At 32.4% G+C, this 18,380-nt stretch overlaps 1 protein-coding gene across 4 annotated transcripts in view; it reads left to right on the top strand.

The window, feature by feature from the left end:
* The window catches only part of LOC127738421 (calcyphosin-like protein), a 58,642-nt gene that overhangs the window by 17,009 nt on the left and 23,253 nt on the right, over positions 1–18,380 (top strand). For 2 of the 4 annotated variants that reach the window (XM_052249665.1, XM_052249668.1), the window contains exon 2: positions 3,982–4,159. In XM_052249665.1, the coding sequence (XP_052105625.1) occupies positions 3,982–4,159 (178 nt within the window). Of the gene's footprint in view, positions 1–3,981; positions 4,160–5,681; positions 5,889–7,982; positions 9,007–18,380 lie in introns of those variants that run through there. The other 2 variants (XM_052249666.1, XM_052249667.1) reach the window with 2 other exon arrangements.

The following is an 18,380-nucleotide window of genomic DNA, read 5'->3' on the forward strand; positions in this document are numbered from 1 at the left end:
GGGCGATGGATCATATAATTATGATACAGTTCACTACAAAATATAATATATAACCAGTCTAAAAGGGTACAACATCACCAAAAAATTACAATAAAATGAACATATGTAAATATAAATATTTCGGATAACAGATATCCTTCATCAGTATGATCACGATGTAAAATGAATTTTATCAACCTATTCTGATTATAAAACTATAGCAATCTTGAATTCTATACAAAAAACAGTTTTACCAGAGCATCATAGAGACGCTAGTACAATTCTAAAATTTCCAAACACGGCGCAATCGACATACCTAAAATAAAAATAGTAATAATTTGCGATATGAGCTTGCACAACTTTAAAATTCCAAAGGTGACGACAGTTAAGATGTTACAACAACTGCGTGGAAATACATTCCCAATAAACAACACTAACCGATCTAAGCTTGTATAATATTTCAAATTTGACAACGGTAGAGTTATTAAAACAGTGGCTGCGTATTTAAACACCCCAAATAAATAGCAGTTTGATAATGATAAGAAAAATAATTGAACGTGACTGCGTACTTTTACATCCATCCCAAATGAGTAGAACCCTGTAATTAAAACTAGTATAATTAAAAAATTCCTTAAAACTGTAGGAGTCTAGTACAGAAGCCGGAGTTACTGGAAACAAGTGATGGCAGGAAAATAAGTGATGGAAGTACAATGAGTGATGGTAGGGAAAATGAGTGAAACATTCTATGTTTTTTCGTGTATGCCCTCTGGGGAAACTGTCCTTAGCTTTCTTATCCAAAACCTTTCTCGAGCAAGTCTGTCGGGCCTTGACCAACCCTCGTTGTGGTCTATGATTGTGATGGTAAGGTTTCTGAGATCAGCTTGGGCGTGCCCGGGTGATCTCAAATGACGACTTACGGGGAGGTCAGGCTTGCAGGTGTAGTCACTTCGATGACCATTCATGCGTTTGTTGAATGGCTGTTCTATTTCGCCAACATACTGCATGCCACATCGACACTCAAGAAGGTATACAACATTTTGGGTTTTGCAAGTTACATTACAAAATATAGTGTACACAGACCCAGTGGAGTGGCAAGTAAACGTTTGAGTATTTAGTATTTGTTGGCAAGTCAGACATCGTCTGTTACCACACGACTTGCACCATCCTGCAGTTGAACCGCTTTTATTAGAGGAGACGTCAGCTCTCACAAATAAGTCTTTCAGATTTGTTGGTCTTCAAAAAGCTATGACAGGAGGATTGGGAAAGGTCTTGGATAATTTTGGGTGCTTGGCAATAATTTGCCAGTTAGCACGGATCAAACGTGAAAAGTTAGTAAAGGCAGGATTGTATGTTAAAACAAACGGAACTATTTTACTGCGACTCTTCTGTTTGTACTGTAACATGTCATTGCGGCTGTTATTGTTGGCACGCACAACCCCTTATCTATGTCCCATGTTTTATAACCTCGTTTGGTCAAGAATCCGCGAATTTCCTGTAACCGTTTAGTGACAGCCTCCTCAGAGGAGCAAATCTTCCTTATTCTGAGAGCTTGACTGTACGGGATACTTTTTGTACAGTGTTTTGGGTGACAGCTTTGGGGAGAAAGGTACTGATGTTTATCTGTAGGTTTACAGTAGAGGTCTGTTGATACTACTACATCTATAAAGGACGGTGTCATATCAACAGAACAACGAGGGTTGGTCAAGGGCCGACAGACTTGCTCATGAAAGGTTTTGGATAAGAAAGCTAAGGACAGTTTCCCCAGAGGCCATAAATGAAAAAAACATAGAATGTTTCACTCATTTTCCCTACCATCACTCATTTTACTGCCATCACTTATTTTCCTGCCATCACTTGTTTCCAGTAACTCCGGCTTCTGTACTAGACTCCTACATTTTTAAGGAATTTTTTAATTATACTTGTTTTAATTACAGGGTTCTTCTCATTTGGGATGGATGTAAAAGTACGCAGTCACGTTCAATTATTTTTCTTATCATTATCAAACTGCTATTTATGTGGGGTGTTTGAATACGCAGCCACTGTTTTAATTACTCTACCGTTGTCAAATTTGAAATATTATACAAGCTTAGATCGGTTAGTGTTGTTTATTGGGAATGTATTTCCACGCAGTTGTTGTAACATCTTAGCTGTCGTCACCTTTGGCATTTTTAAGTTGTGCAAGCTCATATCGCAAATTATTACTATTTTTATTTTAGGTATGTCGATTGCGCCGTGTTTGGAAATTTTAGAATTGTACTAGCGTCTCTATGATGTTCTGGTAAAACTGTTTTTTTGTATAGAATTCAAGATTGCTATAGTTTTATAATCAGAATAGGTTGATAAAATTCATTTTACATCGTGATCATACTGATGAAGGATATCTGTTATCCGAAATATTTATATTTACATATGTTCATTTTATTGTTATTTTTTGGTGATGTTGTACCCTTTTAGACTGGTTAAATATTATATTTTGTAGTGAACTGTATCATAATTATATGATCCATCGCCCCGTAAGATTTATCGTTGGCTATTATTCAGTAATTATATATATATATATATATATATATATATATTCAAGAATCAATCCTAAATTGAGGTAAATTGTATGGCTTTCCAAATACCGTTTCGATTCCTAACATTACTGAAGAGACATTAATTGTCGAAATCCGGATATGGTGTACAAAAACCTTTGCACCTTTTGTTTGCGGTATACCATCTTTTCCGCAAGTTTATAGCTTTCTGTTTAGAATTAAATTTATAATTAAGATCCATTTATTACATCGGTGATCCGTTTATTTGGCAATCGCCAATGGCAGTCAACAGGGTTTAAGAACATTTGTTGTTCGACCTGTTAGTCAAATGCGTTTTGTTAAAATATACTTTTTCATTTTTTTGGTCTTTTTGAAAATGTTGTTTGTGTTGTATTTAGACCCTTCTAACAAGAAATTTGTTTTGCATGCACACGTATAAAAATTGTGGTTTTTATCCAAAGCAATCATAGGTTTGAACGTTGTTTTCAATTTAGACTTATATATATATATATATATATATATATATATATATATATATATATATATATAAAAGAATCGTTATAAGAATAAAGTTCCAGTAACTTAAATACAACAACAAATTTGTATTGCCTAAATACCTGGTGTAAGAATATCCATACAGTAGTTCCTGTTAATGTGTTAGAATTAAGTATTATCCACCAAAATTATAAAAAAGGTACTGGATATCTCCCAATGAAAAGAGTGCGTCAACAAAAGGAGAAATTATGATAAGGCAACGTTTTGGTCCCTTTAATTCAGAAATCAAAATATATAGTAGAAAACACATCATGTACTGTGTCACAACCCTGGATAAAGACGAAGAGGAATGACATAACTCGAATAAAGAAAGCTATATTTTATATAGTAAAGTTCTCTAGTGGTACAGGGCGTTGGACACAGTGCATGCAGTGTTGTCACAATATCACAGAAGCAAATCCCGCTGACGGAGATAACAAATTTTAAGATCTAACATTGTTTGGCGAAGGTTCAGTTTTTGTTTTCTGTGTTGTTTTGTATACTGTTTTTTGTCTTTTGGTCGTTTTTTGTTTTTTGCAATGGCGCTGTCAGTTTGTTTTCGACTCATGAGTTTGAATGTCCCTTTGGCATCTTTCGCATCTCTTCCTCAGACGAAGTATAAAAAAAAATTGGGATATTAGCCCTGTATAACACTAGGCCATTCTATGGAGAAAACCAATAGTTTAGTTGTCACATATTTAAACCTGACAGGTTATCTTGAGATGTAAGACCTGACGAACGAATACAAAATCAGAAATGCTTTGTACCCATTTGCTTCATACAAGTGATGCATACAAATCATGATTAACATATGCACATTTTAGTCATCGAAAACGTGAAAACGTGCAGCCAAGTTGATGTAATGTTTAGCTGAATGTATGGAACAGGATATTATTTACTGTTTTGTCTTTAATGTATATTAATTTACTTCTAGAACTTTCCGAAATATGGACGTCGATCATAGTAATTGGCTAAGTCTTAAGGAATTCGGAGATGGCCTAAAGGACTTTGGCCTTAGCTTTCCCGAAAGTTCGGTAGAAGAGTTATTTAGCTACATTGACAAAGATGGCCAACATGGAATTCTGTTTGACGAATTCCTAGAAGCACTAAGGGTAATTATTATAAAGAAAGAACTCATAAGCACAATGAGTATGGAGGTTTTTAAAGTGCATGATAAGTTTTAATTAAAAAAAATGATTAAAAATTGGAAAAAAACTTTCAACATGCATAAATTTCTATAAACACATTGAGGGAAACGAATTGAAAATAAATATAAGGAGATGTGATGTGATTGCCAATACTTATTTAATTCGATGCGGATTTAAACAGTTATGGGCACCGTACGACCATCAACAATGAGCAAAACCAATATGGTATAGTAAGCTATAAAAGGCCTCGACATAAAAAAATTCGAAACAATGTTAAAGAGAAAAACTACGGCTTGAATATGCTAAAACAACAAACGAAATCCAAATAAGACAATTACGACCGAAATACAGGCTCCTGACTTAGGATGGAGACCTTAAGAAAGTGGCGGGGATTTGAGTGCATACGCCCTCTTCTGTTGATTACTTAAAGCAGAAATATCATTAAGGTTAGAATAGCAATACCGTGTCTTCAATTCCACGATTCCTTTCGTTAATTGTACTATGGTAGCATTTCTATTTATTTTTTTAAGTTATTAAGTCAGTGATTATACTTACCATCAAAAACACCTTATATCAATATCTTATGTTTTGGTAGTTTGATAACTTTTGCATTTTTTAAAATTTATTTTCTGTTACCACATTAAGTTTTTTCCTATTTCACCATATCGGTAGTATATGCACAACAATAAGGTTTTTTTTTCTCTTTGCCGTGGTATTTGCCAAAACTATTATGCCTTATTTTAAACCATAACGTTAGCTTGATTATTTGATTTGTGAGCATGATTTGATGTGACTGTTTTTGTTAAAGTCTTGATAAAGAAAAAAATATTGCATTAAATTTCGACTATTCTATTTGACCATCTCTATTGATGGTGGGTATAATTAAACAGATCTATCATGTTCAGGAGGGATATTTTCCACAAATTTCAATCTTGAAAAGAAATTTTTGTCGCCTAAAGCGTCTCAACAAAAAATAAATATATATATTTTAAAAAAAAATATTCAATTTGACAGCTTCAGAAGTTTTAATTTTTGACCCTTTTCAAATGTACCATATCACTACTTTGCCTTAGAATTCATACAAAGTTTTTACAGTGCTATTTCATCCACACCCCTTCCCCACCCAGTTAGGATTTCTTTGTACATGGAGCATAAGGAGATAGATTGGGAAGGTGTATGGGGTAAAATTTATAAGTGATGCACTGTCCATACCGGTTACTATATTTGTAGACGACAACAAATCGAATGAAGATTCTTGGAACAGTATTGGAATGTCAAAGATACCCGTAAACATCTACTCTAGTATACGGATGAAAACATGCAAACACGCCTGCTAGAATTTTTTTCTAATTTGATGAAGTACAAGATTACCTATATGAATTAGTGAGCTCTTTTAAAACAACAAAGACACTCATTGTTTTATCAAATTGAAATCTTTGTTTTTACATTTTAATTTTTTGGTTTCTATTCTAATTTTACCCAACAGCCTCCTATGTCACAGACGAGGATCTCGATCATCAATGAAGCATTTGCCAAGTTTGACAAAACTGGTGACGGCGTAATTACTCTTGAAGATCTGAAGGGTGTTTACAGTGTTAAACATCACCCTAAATATCTAAATGGAGAAATGACAGAAGACCAAATTCTCAGAACATTTCTTGATGTGTTTGACCAGGGAGTAAAAGACGGAACGGTAAAAACACATTTTTGGTTTTTTTTCCCTTATGCATCTGGCTTTCTTACATGCATAAGAATTTCTACTCCTATTCAAGTCTTACCCACTTAGATGTTTCGTTTGATACGAATAATGCCACTTACTTTTTTCATAATTCAATAAGAAAAAATAACAAAGATTGGCACCTCAAATCGTGCATAGACACAACATTCGAATAATGTATTTTATAGAAATGAAAAATTAAATCAACCACTTATTATTATTATAATATTATAATTCTGGTATGTTTACTAACATAAGGTCATAGCAGTTTATTTTTGTGGTGAACAACAGTGGTGTTATCGAGCGAAATTGTAATAAAATAGGTATGACCAGTTTCCCTTTGAATTAATTTAATCTGTGGGTCAACATCTATTAATGAAATAGAATGTAGCATTTGATATATAATTGAAATTATACATGTGAAGCAGGATCAGTTTTTGGTGGGGTTCGTGGTGCTCAGTCTTTAGTTTTCTATGTTGTCTAGTGTACTATTGTTTGTCTGTTTGTCTTTTTCTTTTTTAGCCATGGCGTTGTCAGTTTATTTTCGACTTGTGAGTTTGAATGTCCCTTTGGTATCTTTCGCCTCTCTTTTGAATAGAGACTTTGTATCTAATTTGTACTGCATCTATTTGCGTCCAGTAAGTTTAGGTTTTGATTTGGACTAACAATAATATTTATTGTTTCATGATAAATACTGCAAATTTTATAGTATTACAAGAACATCAAAGTATACAAATGAACTTAGAAAATATCAATTAACATTTAAAAATCTTTTCAAAATGGCCCTGGCGTTAAGTGATATATAACTTCATAGGGAACTGGCCATTAGTCTGTTCTCTAGACTAAAATATTAAAATGATGTCTTGCTAAATAAATTTATATTTTGATTTTTGTCCTGATTTGGTTTGATCAGCTCTTCAATTTTGTAATTTATTTTGGATTTTCAAATAGTTGGCCTCGTGCATCACTGAAGAGACATTTTAGGCATACGATACAGTTACAGAGGAGTTAATGACGTCACTTACGTAAAATGCTATCTATCAAGACTTCAACTGTGACATATAGTGAAAGAATGCATTTTTCGACTGATTTTAATCATTGACTTAAAGTATATGTTTCAAATGATATTTGGCTTGATTATGTATGAAGATTTTTTGTACCAATTGTTATGAACAGATCACATATGAATTTTTTTTAATTTAGATTGATATAGAGCAACAATGACGGTTTTTTTCTAAAATCGTGAGAATTTAAAAAGAATGAATTCTTTCCAAAGATGTAGAGCAAACTTATGTTTATAAGACATTTCAAATGTTTTAGGAAAAATTCAGTTGCGTTTACCTTTTGAAACAAAAAAAGTTAAGTATGTTTGCCAGAGAAAATAAATGTTTAAGAACCATAGATTTTGAGTAAATGTCTAAAATTCCGACCCTATTTATCTCTTAAAGTAACACATTAAGGTATATGTTGAATAACATACTTGAATCATTTAGATTAAAAATAGCTTGTAAAAAATAACCGTGCGATCAAAACTGTATCGCATGCCCTTAATTTTAAATCAAAGAATTTATCTTCCTAATGCTAAGCCCTAATTTCTTGACTGGACTTTGCTGTACTTTTGTTCCTTTTTTGTTTTAATCAGCTCTTAAACGTTTGTGTGAGGTTTTGGATACTGAAATAATGTAGCCTCGAGAACCTTGAAGAGACATTTATTGTCGAAATCGCATTTAGTTCAACAAAATTGGTACTGTTAATGTTATTACTTATTTTATTTCTTTTCAAATTTAAAAAAAGGGTGCGAGTGAATGTTGCCTAAGTAGGACGATAAAATAATTTTTACCTTTAAAAAAAAATTGTGAGTACAAATTCAAAAAGCTGAAATTATTTTTCTGTTGTCTCATATTTCTTTTAGTAGAAGAAATTTTCGCACAAAGAAATATCAGGATAAATATTCACCACACAGTAAATGACAATACATAGCAAATATGAGTTATTAATAGAAGCTTGGTAATAATTCAAGTATTATATTTTTTATATTGCATTGTTTGACTTAACCTTTATGTTACCTAGGTGACCAAAGAAGAATTTACCAATTACTACAGCGGAGTAGGTGCTTATATAGATACAGATGAAGAGTTTGTGAAAATGATGAAAACAGCATGGGAAATATAGCAAAATTGCTTGATACGATATTTGTACCAACAATATCTGGGATAATTTACTAATACCATTTGGACTGTGATAGATGCATGATATCATTTGTAAAACAACTTTTCAATGCAAAGTATTTTCTTTTACATTTCATTTCAACATATTCATTTGCTGTATACACTGTATAAAATGAAGTAGATAGAACAGATTTTATAAAGAATTATATTTGTAGAGATGAATATTAATATTATATCTTCTTTATGTACATTAAACTCATCAAATATACCAGGATGTAAAAATATTTGTTGTTTATTGCTTAAACGTTTAGCATGTACAATTTCGATGGTATTAACTATTATTTGTAGTTGTTGTTTTCATTTTTTAACAACTCTTCATATTTCATAGGAGTAAAAGAGAGGCAGAAGATACCAAAGAGATAGTGTAACTCATAAGTCGTAGACAAACTGACAACGCCATGTAAAAAAAACCTAAAAACAACCAAAGTTCAAACAACAGACTACTATAAACCACTTAAAAAACTGAAGACTGAGCACCACAAAAATTCAGAGATATGTTCACTGTCACAAAAAATCTCACATAGATATAAGATGTGGTATGAGTGCAAATGAGACAACTCTCCATCCAAGTCACAATTTGTAAAAGTTCATTAATCAGCAATTTGACATTATTGCTGGTTTTGTCATGTTTTCAGTCGTCTCACCTACGACTATATATTACCTTGGGGTTGTATGAGGGATAGTGTATCCATAACTCATACTGCTTTTACTGTCCTCATCTCATTCCATTTGGAATGAATGCGATTCTCAGTGTGTTTTCCACTCCCACTTTTGTCTATTTGTAATTTGATTTATTATATTTGAACTGTACTCGGTTATGTAAATTAATTTTGCATTTAAAAAATAAAGAACATGTTCTTAGATCAGTACTTTGTTTCTAGTCTTTTTGTTAGTTTAGTTGTTTTTTTGTGCTTTTTGTCGATCAAATAAGTCTACCCTTTTTCAACAAATTGTATAGTTTGTTATTTTGGTGTGCTTTTACACTACTGTCCCAGGTTAGGTGGACGGTTAAGCGCTCTCAAACATGTTTGACAACGCCACATTGTGTATGTGCCTGTCCGAAGTCGTTGGTCGGTGTCTATCATATTTGTTTTTCGTTTTTCGTTTTTTTTTTTTATTCGTTTATTAGGTCTTTCCACTTTTCTGTGGAAAGACCTATTGGTTTTCTTCTGATTATTAGGTCTTTCCACTTTTCTGTGGAAAGACCTATTGGTTTTCTTCTGATTATTAGGTCTTTCCACTTTTCTGTGGAAAGACCTATTGTATTTGTTCTGATTATTAGGTCTTTCCACTTTTCTGTGGAAAGACCTATTGTATTTGTTCTGATTATTAGGTCTTTCCAATTTTCTGTGGAAAGACCTATTGGTTTTCTTCTGATTATTTTTTTTTTTCTTCCGCCTAATTTTGTTCTTGCGATAAATATTTGTTTCGCAATATGTCGCTTAGATATTTGGTATATGATATCGAACAGTTTATGCGCCTTTGAAATTTACCCTGCGAAACCAAATAATTTTCTTTGTAGGAGTTATCTCCCCGAACACTGTTTTCCTTGTACACGCATCTCCTCCGTAACCGTAAAAGAAAGAGACAAATTTATTTTACCAAATTGCTCGTTATATCCTCAGGATGTTTTGTCCAATTTTGACCGAAGCGATACGTAAACTCCATATGAGAGTTATTTCCCCTTCTGTATTTGACATAAGGGATATATAAATGTATAGCATGAATGGTAAGTGATAGAGACCTAAGGTATATTGATTTGAGTTCCTTGGTTCATTAAAATGAAATTGAGGCCAAGGTCAAAGGTCAAGGTCATATTCTAAATTTTGACTTTTCCTTGTTATTTGATCTCCTCTGTCACTTTTAAAATTACAAATTAAAGAACTAGTGCAAAATGTTTGCTTAATTATGATTAAGATATGATACATTTGGTCTAAAATAATCCAATGATATCTTATATGAGTTATTGTCCCTGAAATGATTCAATTTAAGGTTAATTGATTTTTACTCCAACTTGGTACATGATAAAGCCATAAGATCTTTTGCAAAATGTTGGGTGACATATGACCTTGAAAATGTTAACCGGAAGTGACCTTGAGGGAACCGGAAGTAGTCATTTTTGCACTTATTTCATGTAGAAGTACATAGAAACCATATATTTTTTGAATGGTCATACATTAATCTATCATTTGAGACTGGAAGTGATATTTTATAAACCAGAAGTAGCATATTATCTCCCTTATTACAGGCATAAGTATATATAAACCATTTATTTTTGGAATCAGTGTAAATAAAGCTATCATATGAGACCGAAAGTGAAATTTTCTAAACCGGAAGTAGCCAATTATCTCCCTTTTTACAGGCAAAAGTATATATAAACCATATATTTTTGGAATCAGTGTAAATAAATCTATCATATGAGACCGGAAGTGACAATTCCTAAACCGGAAGTAGCCAATTATCTCCCTTTTTACAGGCAAAAGTATATATAAACCATATATTTTTGGAATCAGTGTAAATAAAGCTATCATATGAGACCGGAAGTGACATTGTCTAAACCGGTAGTTGACGATCATCTCCCTTATTTCAGGCAAAAGTCTATAGAAACCATATGTTTATTGAATCAGTATGAAGAAACCTATGATTGGACGCCAATAGTAGCTTTGAGTAAACCAGAATTAGCTTCTCATCAATTATTTTTTTTTCTTCCGCCAAATTTTGTTCTTGCGATAAATTTTTGTTTGGCAAGATGTCACTTAGATGTTTCGTATATGATATTGAACAGTTTATGCCCCTTTGAAATTGACCCTGCTTAACCGAATACTTTTCTTTGTAGGAGTTATCTCCCCGAACACTGTTTTCCTTTGTGTGTGCATCTCCTCCGTAACCGTAAAAGAAAGCGACAAATTTATTTTACCAAATTGCTCGTTATATCCTCAGGATGTTTTGTCCAATTTTGACCGAAGCAATACGTAAACTCCATATGAGAGTTATTTCCCCTTCTGTATTTGACATAAGGGATATATAAATGTATAGCATGAATGGTAAGTGATAGATACCTAAGGTATATTGATTTGAGTTCCTTGGTTCATTTAAATGAAATTGAGGCCAAGGTCATATTCTAAATTTTGACTTTTCCTTGTTATTTAATCTCCTCTGTCACTTTTAAAATTACAAATTAAAGAACTAGTGCAAAATGTTTGCTTAATTGTGATTAAGATATGATACATTTGGTCTGAAACAATCCTATGATATCTTATAGGAGTTATTGTCCCTGAAATGATTCAATTTAAGGTTAATTGATTATTACTCCAACTTGGTACATGATAAAGCCATAGGGTCTTTTGCAAACTGTTGGTTGACATATGACCTTGAAAAAAGTAAACCGGAAGTGACCTTGAGTGAACCGGAAGTAGTATTTTTTGCACTTATTTCATGGAAAAGTACCTAGAAACCATATATTTTTTGAATGATCATAGGTTAACCTATCATTTGAGACCGGAAGTGACATTTAATAAACCGGAAGTAGCATATTATCTTCCTTATTACAGGCATAAGTATATACAAACTATATATTTTTGGAATCTATATACAAACTATTTATTTTTGGAATCAGTGTGAATAAAGCTATCATATTAGACCGGAAGTGACATTTTCTAAACCGGAAGTTGGAAATTATCTCCCTTATTTCAGGCAAAAGTATATAGAAACCATTTATTTATTGAATCAGTATGAAGAAATCTATACTTTGACGCTATTAATAACTTTGAGTAAACCAGAAGTAGCTTCCTATCAATTATTTAGGAAATTGATGTGGAAAGACCTTCAATTGTTCTTTGAACAATTGGTTTTTAATTATTTTTTTTTTTTTTTTTCTTTTCCGCCAACTTTTGAAATTTTTGTTTCGCAATATGTCGCTTAGATATTTCTCATATTGTATCGTACAGTTTATGCGCTTTTAAATTTCACCCTGCTAAGACGAACACTTTTCAATGTAAGAGTTATCTCCCTATTCACTGTTTATCAAGTGTGTGCATCTCCTTCATAACAAAAAAAGATATCGACAAAATTCTTTTCAAAATTGTTCGTTAAGGAATTTTTGGCTAATTTGGATCGAAGCGATTCGATGAAATTTTATAGGAGTTATCTACCTTTACAAAATAAATTTGTCGGTATGATTTTTTTACTTATAAACCTTTAACCATATAACCCTGGAACTTTTTATTTGAGGTCCCTAGGTCCTAACTAAGAAAATGAGGTCAAGGTCAAAGGTCAAGGTCAAGTTCTAAATTTTGACTTTTGCTTATTTTTGCATTTTCTCAAACACTTTTAAAGGTATATATAAAAGAACAAGTGCAAAATGTTTGCTTTATTGTAATGAAGATATGTTACATTTGGTCTGAAACAATCCAATGTCATCTTATAGGAGTTACTGTCCCTGAAATGTTTAATTATAAGGTTAATTGATTTTTACTTCTACTTGTTTCATTACAAAGCCATATGACCTTTTACAAAAGGTTGGGTGACATATGACCTTGAAAAATGACAACCGGAAGTGACCTTGAGAAAACCGGAAGTATTTTATATTTTATAATATAGATACATAAACTTCTCACTAATGACCACGAGTGACTTACGATCAACCGGAAGTGGCCAATTATCTCCTGTTTTACAGACTAAAGTATATAGAAACTATATATTTTTGGAATCAGTTCGAAAGAAGCTATCATATGAGACCGGAAGTGACATTTACTTCACCGGAAGTAATTAATTATCTTCCTTATTTCACTCAAAAGTAAATAAAAGCCACTAATTTATCGTATCAGAATGAGGAAACTTATGATTGGATGCAAATTTTAACTGTAAGTAAACAGGAACTAGCTTGTTTTCAATAACTTTGAAAATTGATGTGGAAAGACCTTCAATTGGTCTCTGAACAATTGGTTTTTATTTTTTTTTTTTTCTTCCGCCTAATTTTGTTCTTGCGATAAATATTTGTTTCGCAATATGTCGCTTAGATATTTGGTATATGATATCGAACAGTTTATGCAAATTTTTTGAAATTTTTGAAATGTTTTGAAATTTACCCTGCGTTACCACATAATTTTCTTTGTAGGAGTTATCTCCCCGAACACTGTTTTCCTTGTGCACGCATCTCCTCCGTAACTGTAAAAGAAAGAGACAAATTTATTTTACCAAATTGCTCGTTATATCCTCAGGATGTTTTGTCCAATTTTGACCGAAGCGATACGTAAACTCCATATGAGAGTTATTTCCCCTTCTGTATTTGACATAAGGGATATATAAATGTATAGCATGAATGGTAAGTGATAGAGACCTAAGGTATATTGATTTGAGTTCCTTGGTTCATTAAAATGAAATTGAGGCCAAGGTCAAAGGTCAAGGTCATATTCTAAATTTTGACTTTTCCTTGTTATTTGATCTCCTCTGTCACTTTTAAAATTACAAATTAAAGAACTAGTGCAAAATGTTTGCTTAATTATGATTAAGATATGATACATTTGGTCTAAAATAATCCAATGATATCTTATAGGAGTTATTGTCCCTATAATGATTCAATTTAAGGTTAATTGATTATTACTCCAACTTGGTACATGATAAAGCCATAGGGTCTTTTGCAAACTGTTGGTTGACATATGACCTTGAAAAAAGTAAACCGGAAGTGACCTTGAGTGAACCGGAAGTAGTATTTTTTGCACTTATTTCATGGAAAAGTACCTAGAAACCATATATTTTTTGAATGATCATAGGTTAACCTATCATTTGAGACCGGAAGTGACGTTTTATAAACCGGAAGTAGCATATTATCTTCCTTATTACAGGCATAAGTATATACAAACTATATCTTTTTGGAATCAGTGTGAATAAAGCTATCATATGAGACCGGAAGTGAAATTTTCTAAACCGGAAGTTGGCAATTATCTCCCTTATTTCAGGCAAAAGTATATAGAAACCATTTATTTATTGAATCAGTATGAAGAAATCTATACTTGACGCTATTAATAACTTTGAGTAAACCAGAAGTAGCATCCTATCAATTATTTAGAAAATTGATGTGGAAAGACCTTCAATTGTTCTTTGAACAATTGGTTTTTAATTAATTTTTTTTTCTTCCGCCTTATTATGTCTTGCGATAAATATTTGTTTCGCAATATGTCGCTTAGATATTTGGTATATGATATCGAACAGTTTATGCGCCTTTGAAATTTACCCTGCGAAACCAAATAATTTTCTGTGTAGGAGTTATCTCCCCGAACACTGTTTTCCTTGTGCACGCATCTCCTCCGTAACCATAAAAGAAAGAGACAAATTTATTTTACCAAATTGCTCGTTATATCCTCAGGATGTTTTGTCCAATTTTGACCGAAGCGATACGTAAACTCCATATGAGAGTTATTTCCCCTTCTGTAATCTACATAAGGGATATATAAATGTATAGCATGAATGGTAAGTGATAGAGACCTAAGGTATATTGATTTGAGTTCCTTGGTTCATTTAAATGAAATTGAGGCCAAGGTCAAAGGTAAAGGTCATATTCTAAATTTTGACTTTTCCTTGTTATTTGATCTCCTCTGTCACTTTTAAAATTACAAATTAAAGAACTAATGCAAAATGTTTGCTTTATTGTGATTAAGATATGATACATTTGGTCTGAAATAATCCAATGACATCTTATATGAGTTATTGTCCCTGAAATGATTCAATTTAAGGTTAATTGATTATTACTCCAACTTGGTACATGATAAAGCCATAAGATCTTTTGCAAAATGTTGGGTGACATATGACCTTGAAAAATATCAACCGGAAGTGACCTTGAGTGAACCAGAAGTAGTCATTTTTGCACTTATTTCATGTAGAAGAACATAGAAACCATATATTTTTTGAATGGTCATACATTAATCTATCATTTGAGACCGGAAGTGATATTTTATAAACCGGAAGTAGCATATTATCTCCCTTATTACAGGCATAAGTATATATAAACCATATTTTTTTGGAATCAGTGTAAATAAAGCTATCATATGAGACCGAAAGTGACATTTTCTAAACCGGAAGTAGCCAATTATCTCCCTTTTTACAGGCAAAAGTATATATAAACCTATATTTTTGGAATCAGTGTAAATAAATCTATCATATGAGACCGGAAGTGACATTTTCTAAACCGGAAGTAGCCAATTATCTCCCTTTTTACAGGCAAAAGTATATATAAACCATATATTTTTGGAATCAGTGTAAATAAAGCTATCATATGAGACCGAAAGTGACATTTTCTAAATCGGAAGTAGCCAATTATCTCCCTTTTTACAGGCAAAAGTATATATAAACCTATATTTTTGGAATCAGTGTAAATAAATCTATCATATGAGACCGGAAGTGACATTGTCTAAACCGGAAGTTGACAATCATCTCCCTTATTTCAGGCAAAAGTCTATAGAAATCATATGTTTATTGAATCAGTATGAAGAAACCTATGATTGGACGCCAATAGTAGCTTTGAGTAAACCAGAATTAGCTTCTCAATTATTTAGAAAATTGATGTGATAAGACCCTCAATTGTTCTATGAACAATTGGTTTTTAATTTTTTTTTTCCGCCAAATTTTGTTTTTGCGATAAATTTTTGTTTCGCAAGATGTCGCTTAGATGTTTCGTATAAGATATCGAACAGTTTATGCGCCGTTGAAATTGACCCTGCTTAACTGAATACTTTTCTTTGTATGAGTTATCTCCCCGAACACTGTTTTCCTTGTGTGTGCATCTCCTCCATAACCGTTAAAGAAAGCGACAAATTTATTTTACCAAATTGCTCGTTATATCCTCAGGATGTTTTGTCCAATTTTGACCGAAGCCATACGTAAACTCCATATAAGAGTTATTTCCCCTTCTGTAAATGACATAAGGGATATATAAATGTATAGCATGAATGGTAAGTGATAGATACCTAAGGTATATTGATTTGAGTTCCTTGGTTCATTTAAATGAAATTGAGGCCAAGGTCAAAGGTCAAGGTCATATTCTAAATTTTGACTTTTCCTTGTTATTTGATCTCCTCTGTCACTTTTAAAATTACAAATTAAAGAACTAGTGCAAAATGTTTGCTTAATTGTGATTAAGATATGATACATTTGGTCTGAAACAATCCAATGATATCTTATATGAGTTATTGTCCCTGAAATGATTCAATTTAAGGTTAATCGATTATTACTCCAACTTGGTACATGATAAAGCCATAGGGTCTTTTGCAAACTGTTGGATGACATATGACCTTGAAAAAAGTAAACCGGAAGTGACCTTTAGTGAACCGGAAGTAGTATTTTTTGCACTTATTTCATGGAAAAGTACCTAGAAATCATATATTTTTTGAATGATCATAGGTTAACCTATCATTTGAGACCGGAAGTGACATTTTATAAACCGGAAGTAGCATATTATCTTCCTTATTACAGGCATAAGTATATACAAACTATATATTTTTGGAATCAATGTGAATAAAGCTTTCATATGAGACCGGAAGTGACATTTTCTAAACCGGAAGTTGGCAATTATCTCCCTTATTTCAGGCAAAAGTATATAGAAACCATTTATTTATTGAATCAGTATGAAGAAATCTATACTTTGACGCTATTAATAACTTTGAGTAAACCAGAAGTAGCTTCCTATCAATTATTTAGAAAATTGATGTGGAAAGACCTTCAATTGTTCTTTGAACAATTGGTTTTTAATTGTATTTTATTTTGCTTAATCGAATTATGACTATTGAACAGCGGTATACTACTGTTGCCTTTATTTATACTTAAATCAGGCCGTTGGTTTTTTCGTTTGAATTGTTTAACATTGTTTAACATTTTGTCATTTCGGTGCCTTTATTTGCTTACTTTCCGGTATGGGTTTTCTTCATTGTGAAAGGTGATAGGTGGCCAATAGTTGCTTACACTAACGTCATTTTGATCTCTGGTGGTGGATTGTTATTTCATTGGCAATCATACAACATCTTCTTTTTTATATATAAAATTAGACAATTTTGTTGAAAATCGGAAATTAAAATCATTTTTACATCGAATTACCAACGCGAAGTTTGGAGTTTTGCGATTTCCTCATCGTTTTATTATTTTTGTTCGTATATTCAATATAGACGTACGAGATTTAAACATCGGTAAACTTTGTTCTCCCTTTTTTTCCTGCATTTATTTCATAGGAGGAGGGTTTCGAAAACTTCTGTTTTTCAAATGGACAATATTGCATCTTTTTTTTATTTTAAGGTTTGTATAATAAAAAAATAATATGATACAATTACTATCTTTTGATGAGGTTAATACGTGGTTGTATTCTATATTCCGAGAGAAAACTAGGTATTCAATGACAATTATTTACCAAAACCAATTGATATCAAACATCATCACCATAACTATACACGTAAGCGCACGTGAATTATATATCCCCCAGTTGATACGATATTCTGGGGCTTGTGTTTCCTATCATGATAGAAGGTTGCTGCTCACAATTGAACTATTAAACCAAGAGTTGCAAGTGATGAAGTTAAAATCATCCCTTTGAAAATTTTACGGATGCTATCAGTTACGGAATATCTGTTTCACAGATGACGATTGACAAGTTCCTATTATCGAAACCACAATCTCGTCCTCCTTTTTCCCTGAATGTGACCTACCGAATTAGACTTATCACCGGGTTTGTACTTACATGAGCAACACGACCGGTGCCACATGTAGAGCAAGAATGCTTACCCTTACGGAGCACCTGAGATCAACCCCGGTTTTGGGTTAGGTTTGTGTTGCTTAATCTTTAGTTTTCTATGTTGTGTTTTGTAAACTGTTGTATGTCTTTTGGTCTTTTTCTTACTTTGCCATGGCATTGTTATTTTATTTTCGATTTATGAGTTTGAATGTCCCTTTGATATCTTTCGCCTCTCTTTTAGTGGTGAAAACCACTTGTCTTCAGGTGAATATGCTGTTTACTTTATTAGAAAAAGCGGCTCCTAAGAGCCCGAATCGCTCACCTGGTAAAATAAGCTATTTTGATACCCCCTTCTATAGCAATTAGTTGAAAGGCAATAAATCCTATTACTAGTTTGTCAATTTGACCATGTTAACTTACTTGCAGGTCTAATTTTCCTGATCATTTTTGCGTTTTAAAATTTCTCTTTAACTCATATAGATTAGAAAAAGAGGCAAAACAAAAAATTGATAAAAATTCATGGGAAAT

Source organism: Mytilus californianus, unplaced genomic scaffold (genome assembly GCF_021869535.1).
Source record: "Mytilus californianus isolate M0D057914Y unplaced genomic scaffold, xbMytCali1.0.p SCAF_4, whole genome shotgun sequence".
Taxonomy (NCBI): domain Eukaryota; kingdom Metazoa; phylum Mollusca; class Bivalvia; order Mytilida; family Mytilidae; genus Mytilus; species Mytilus californianus.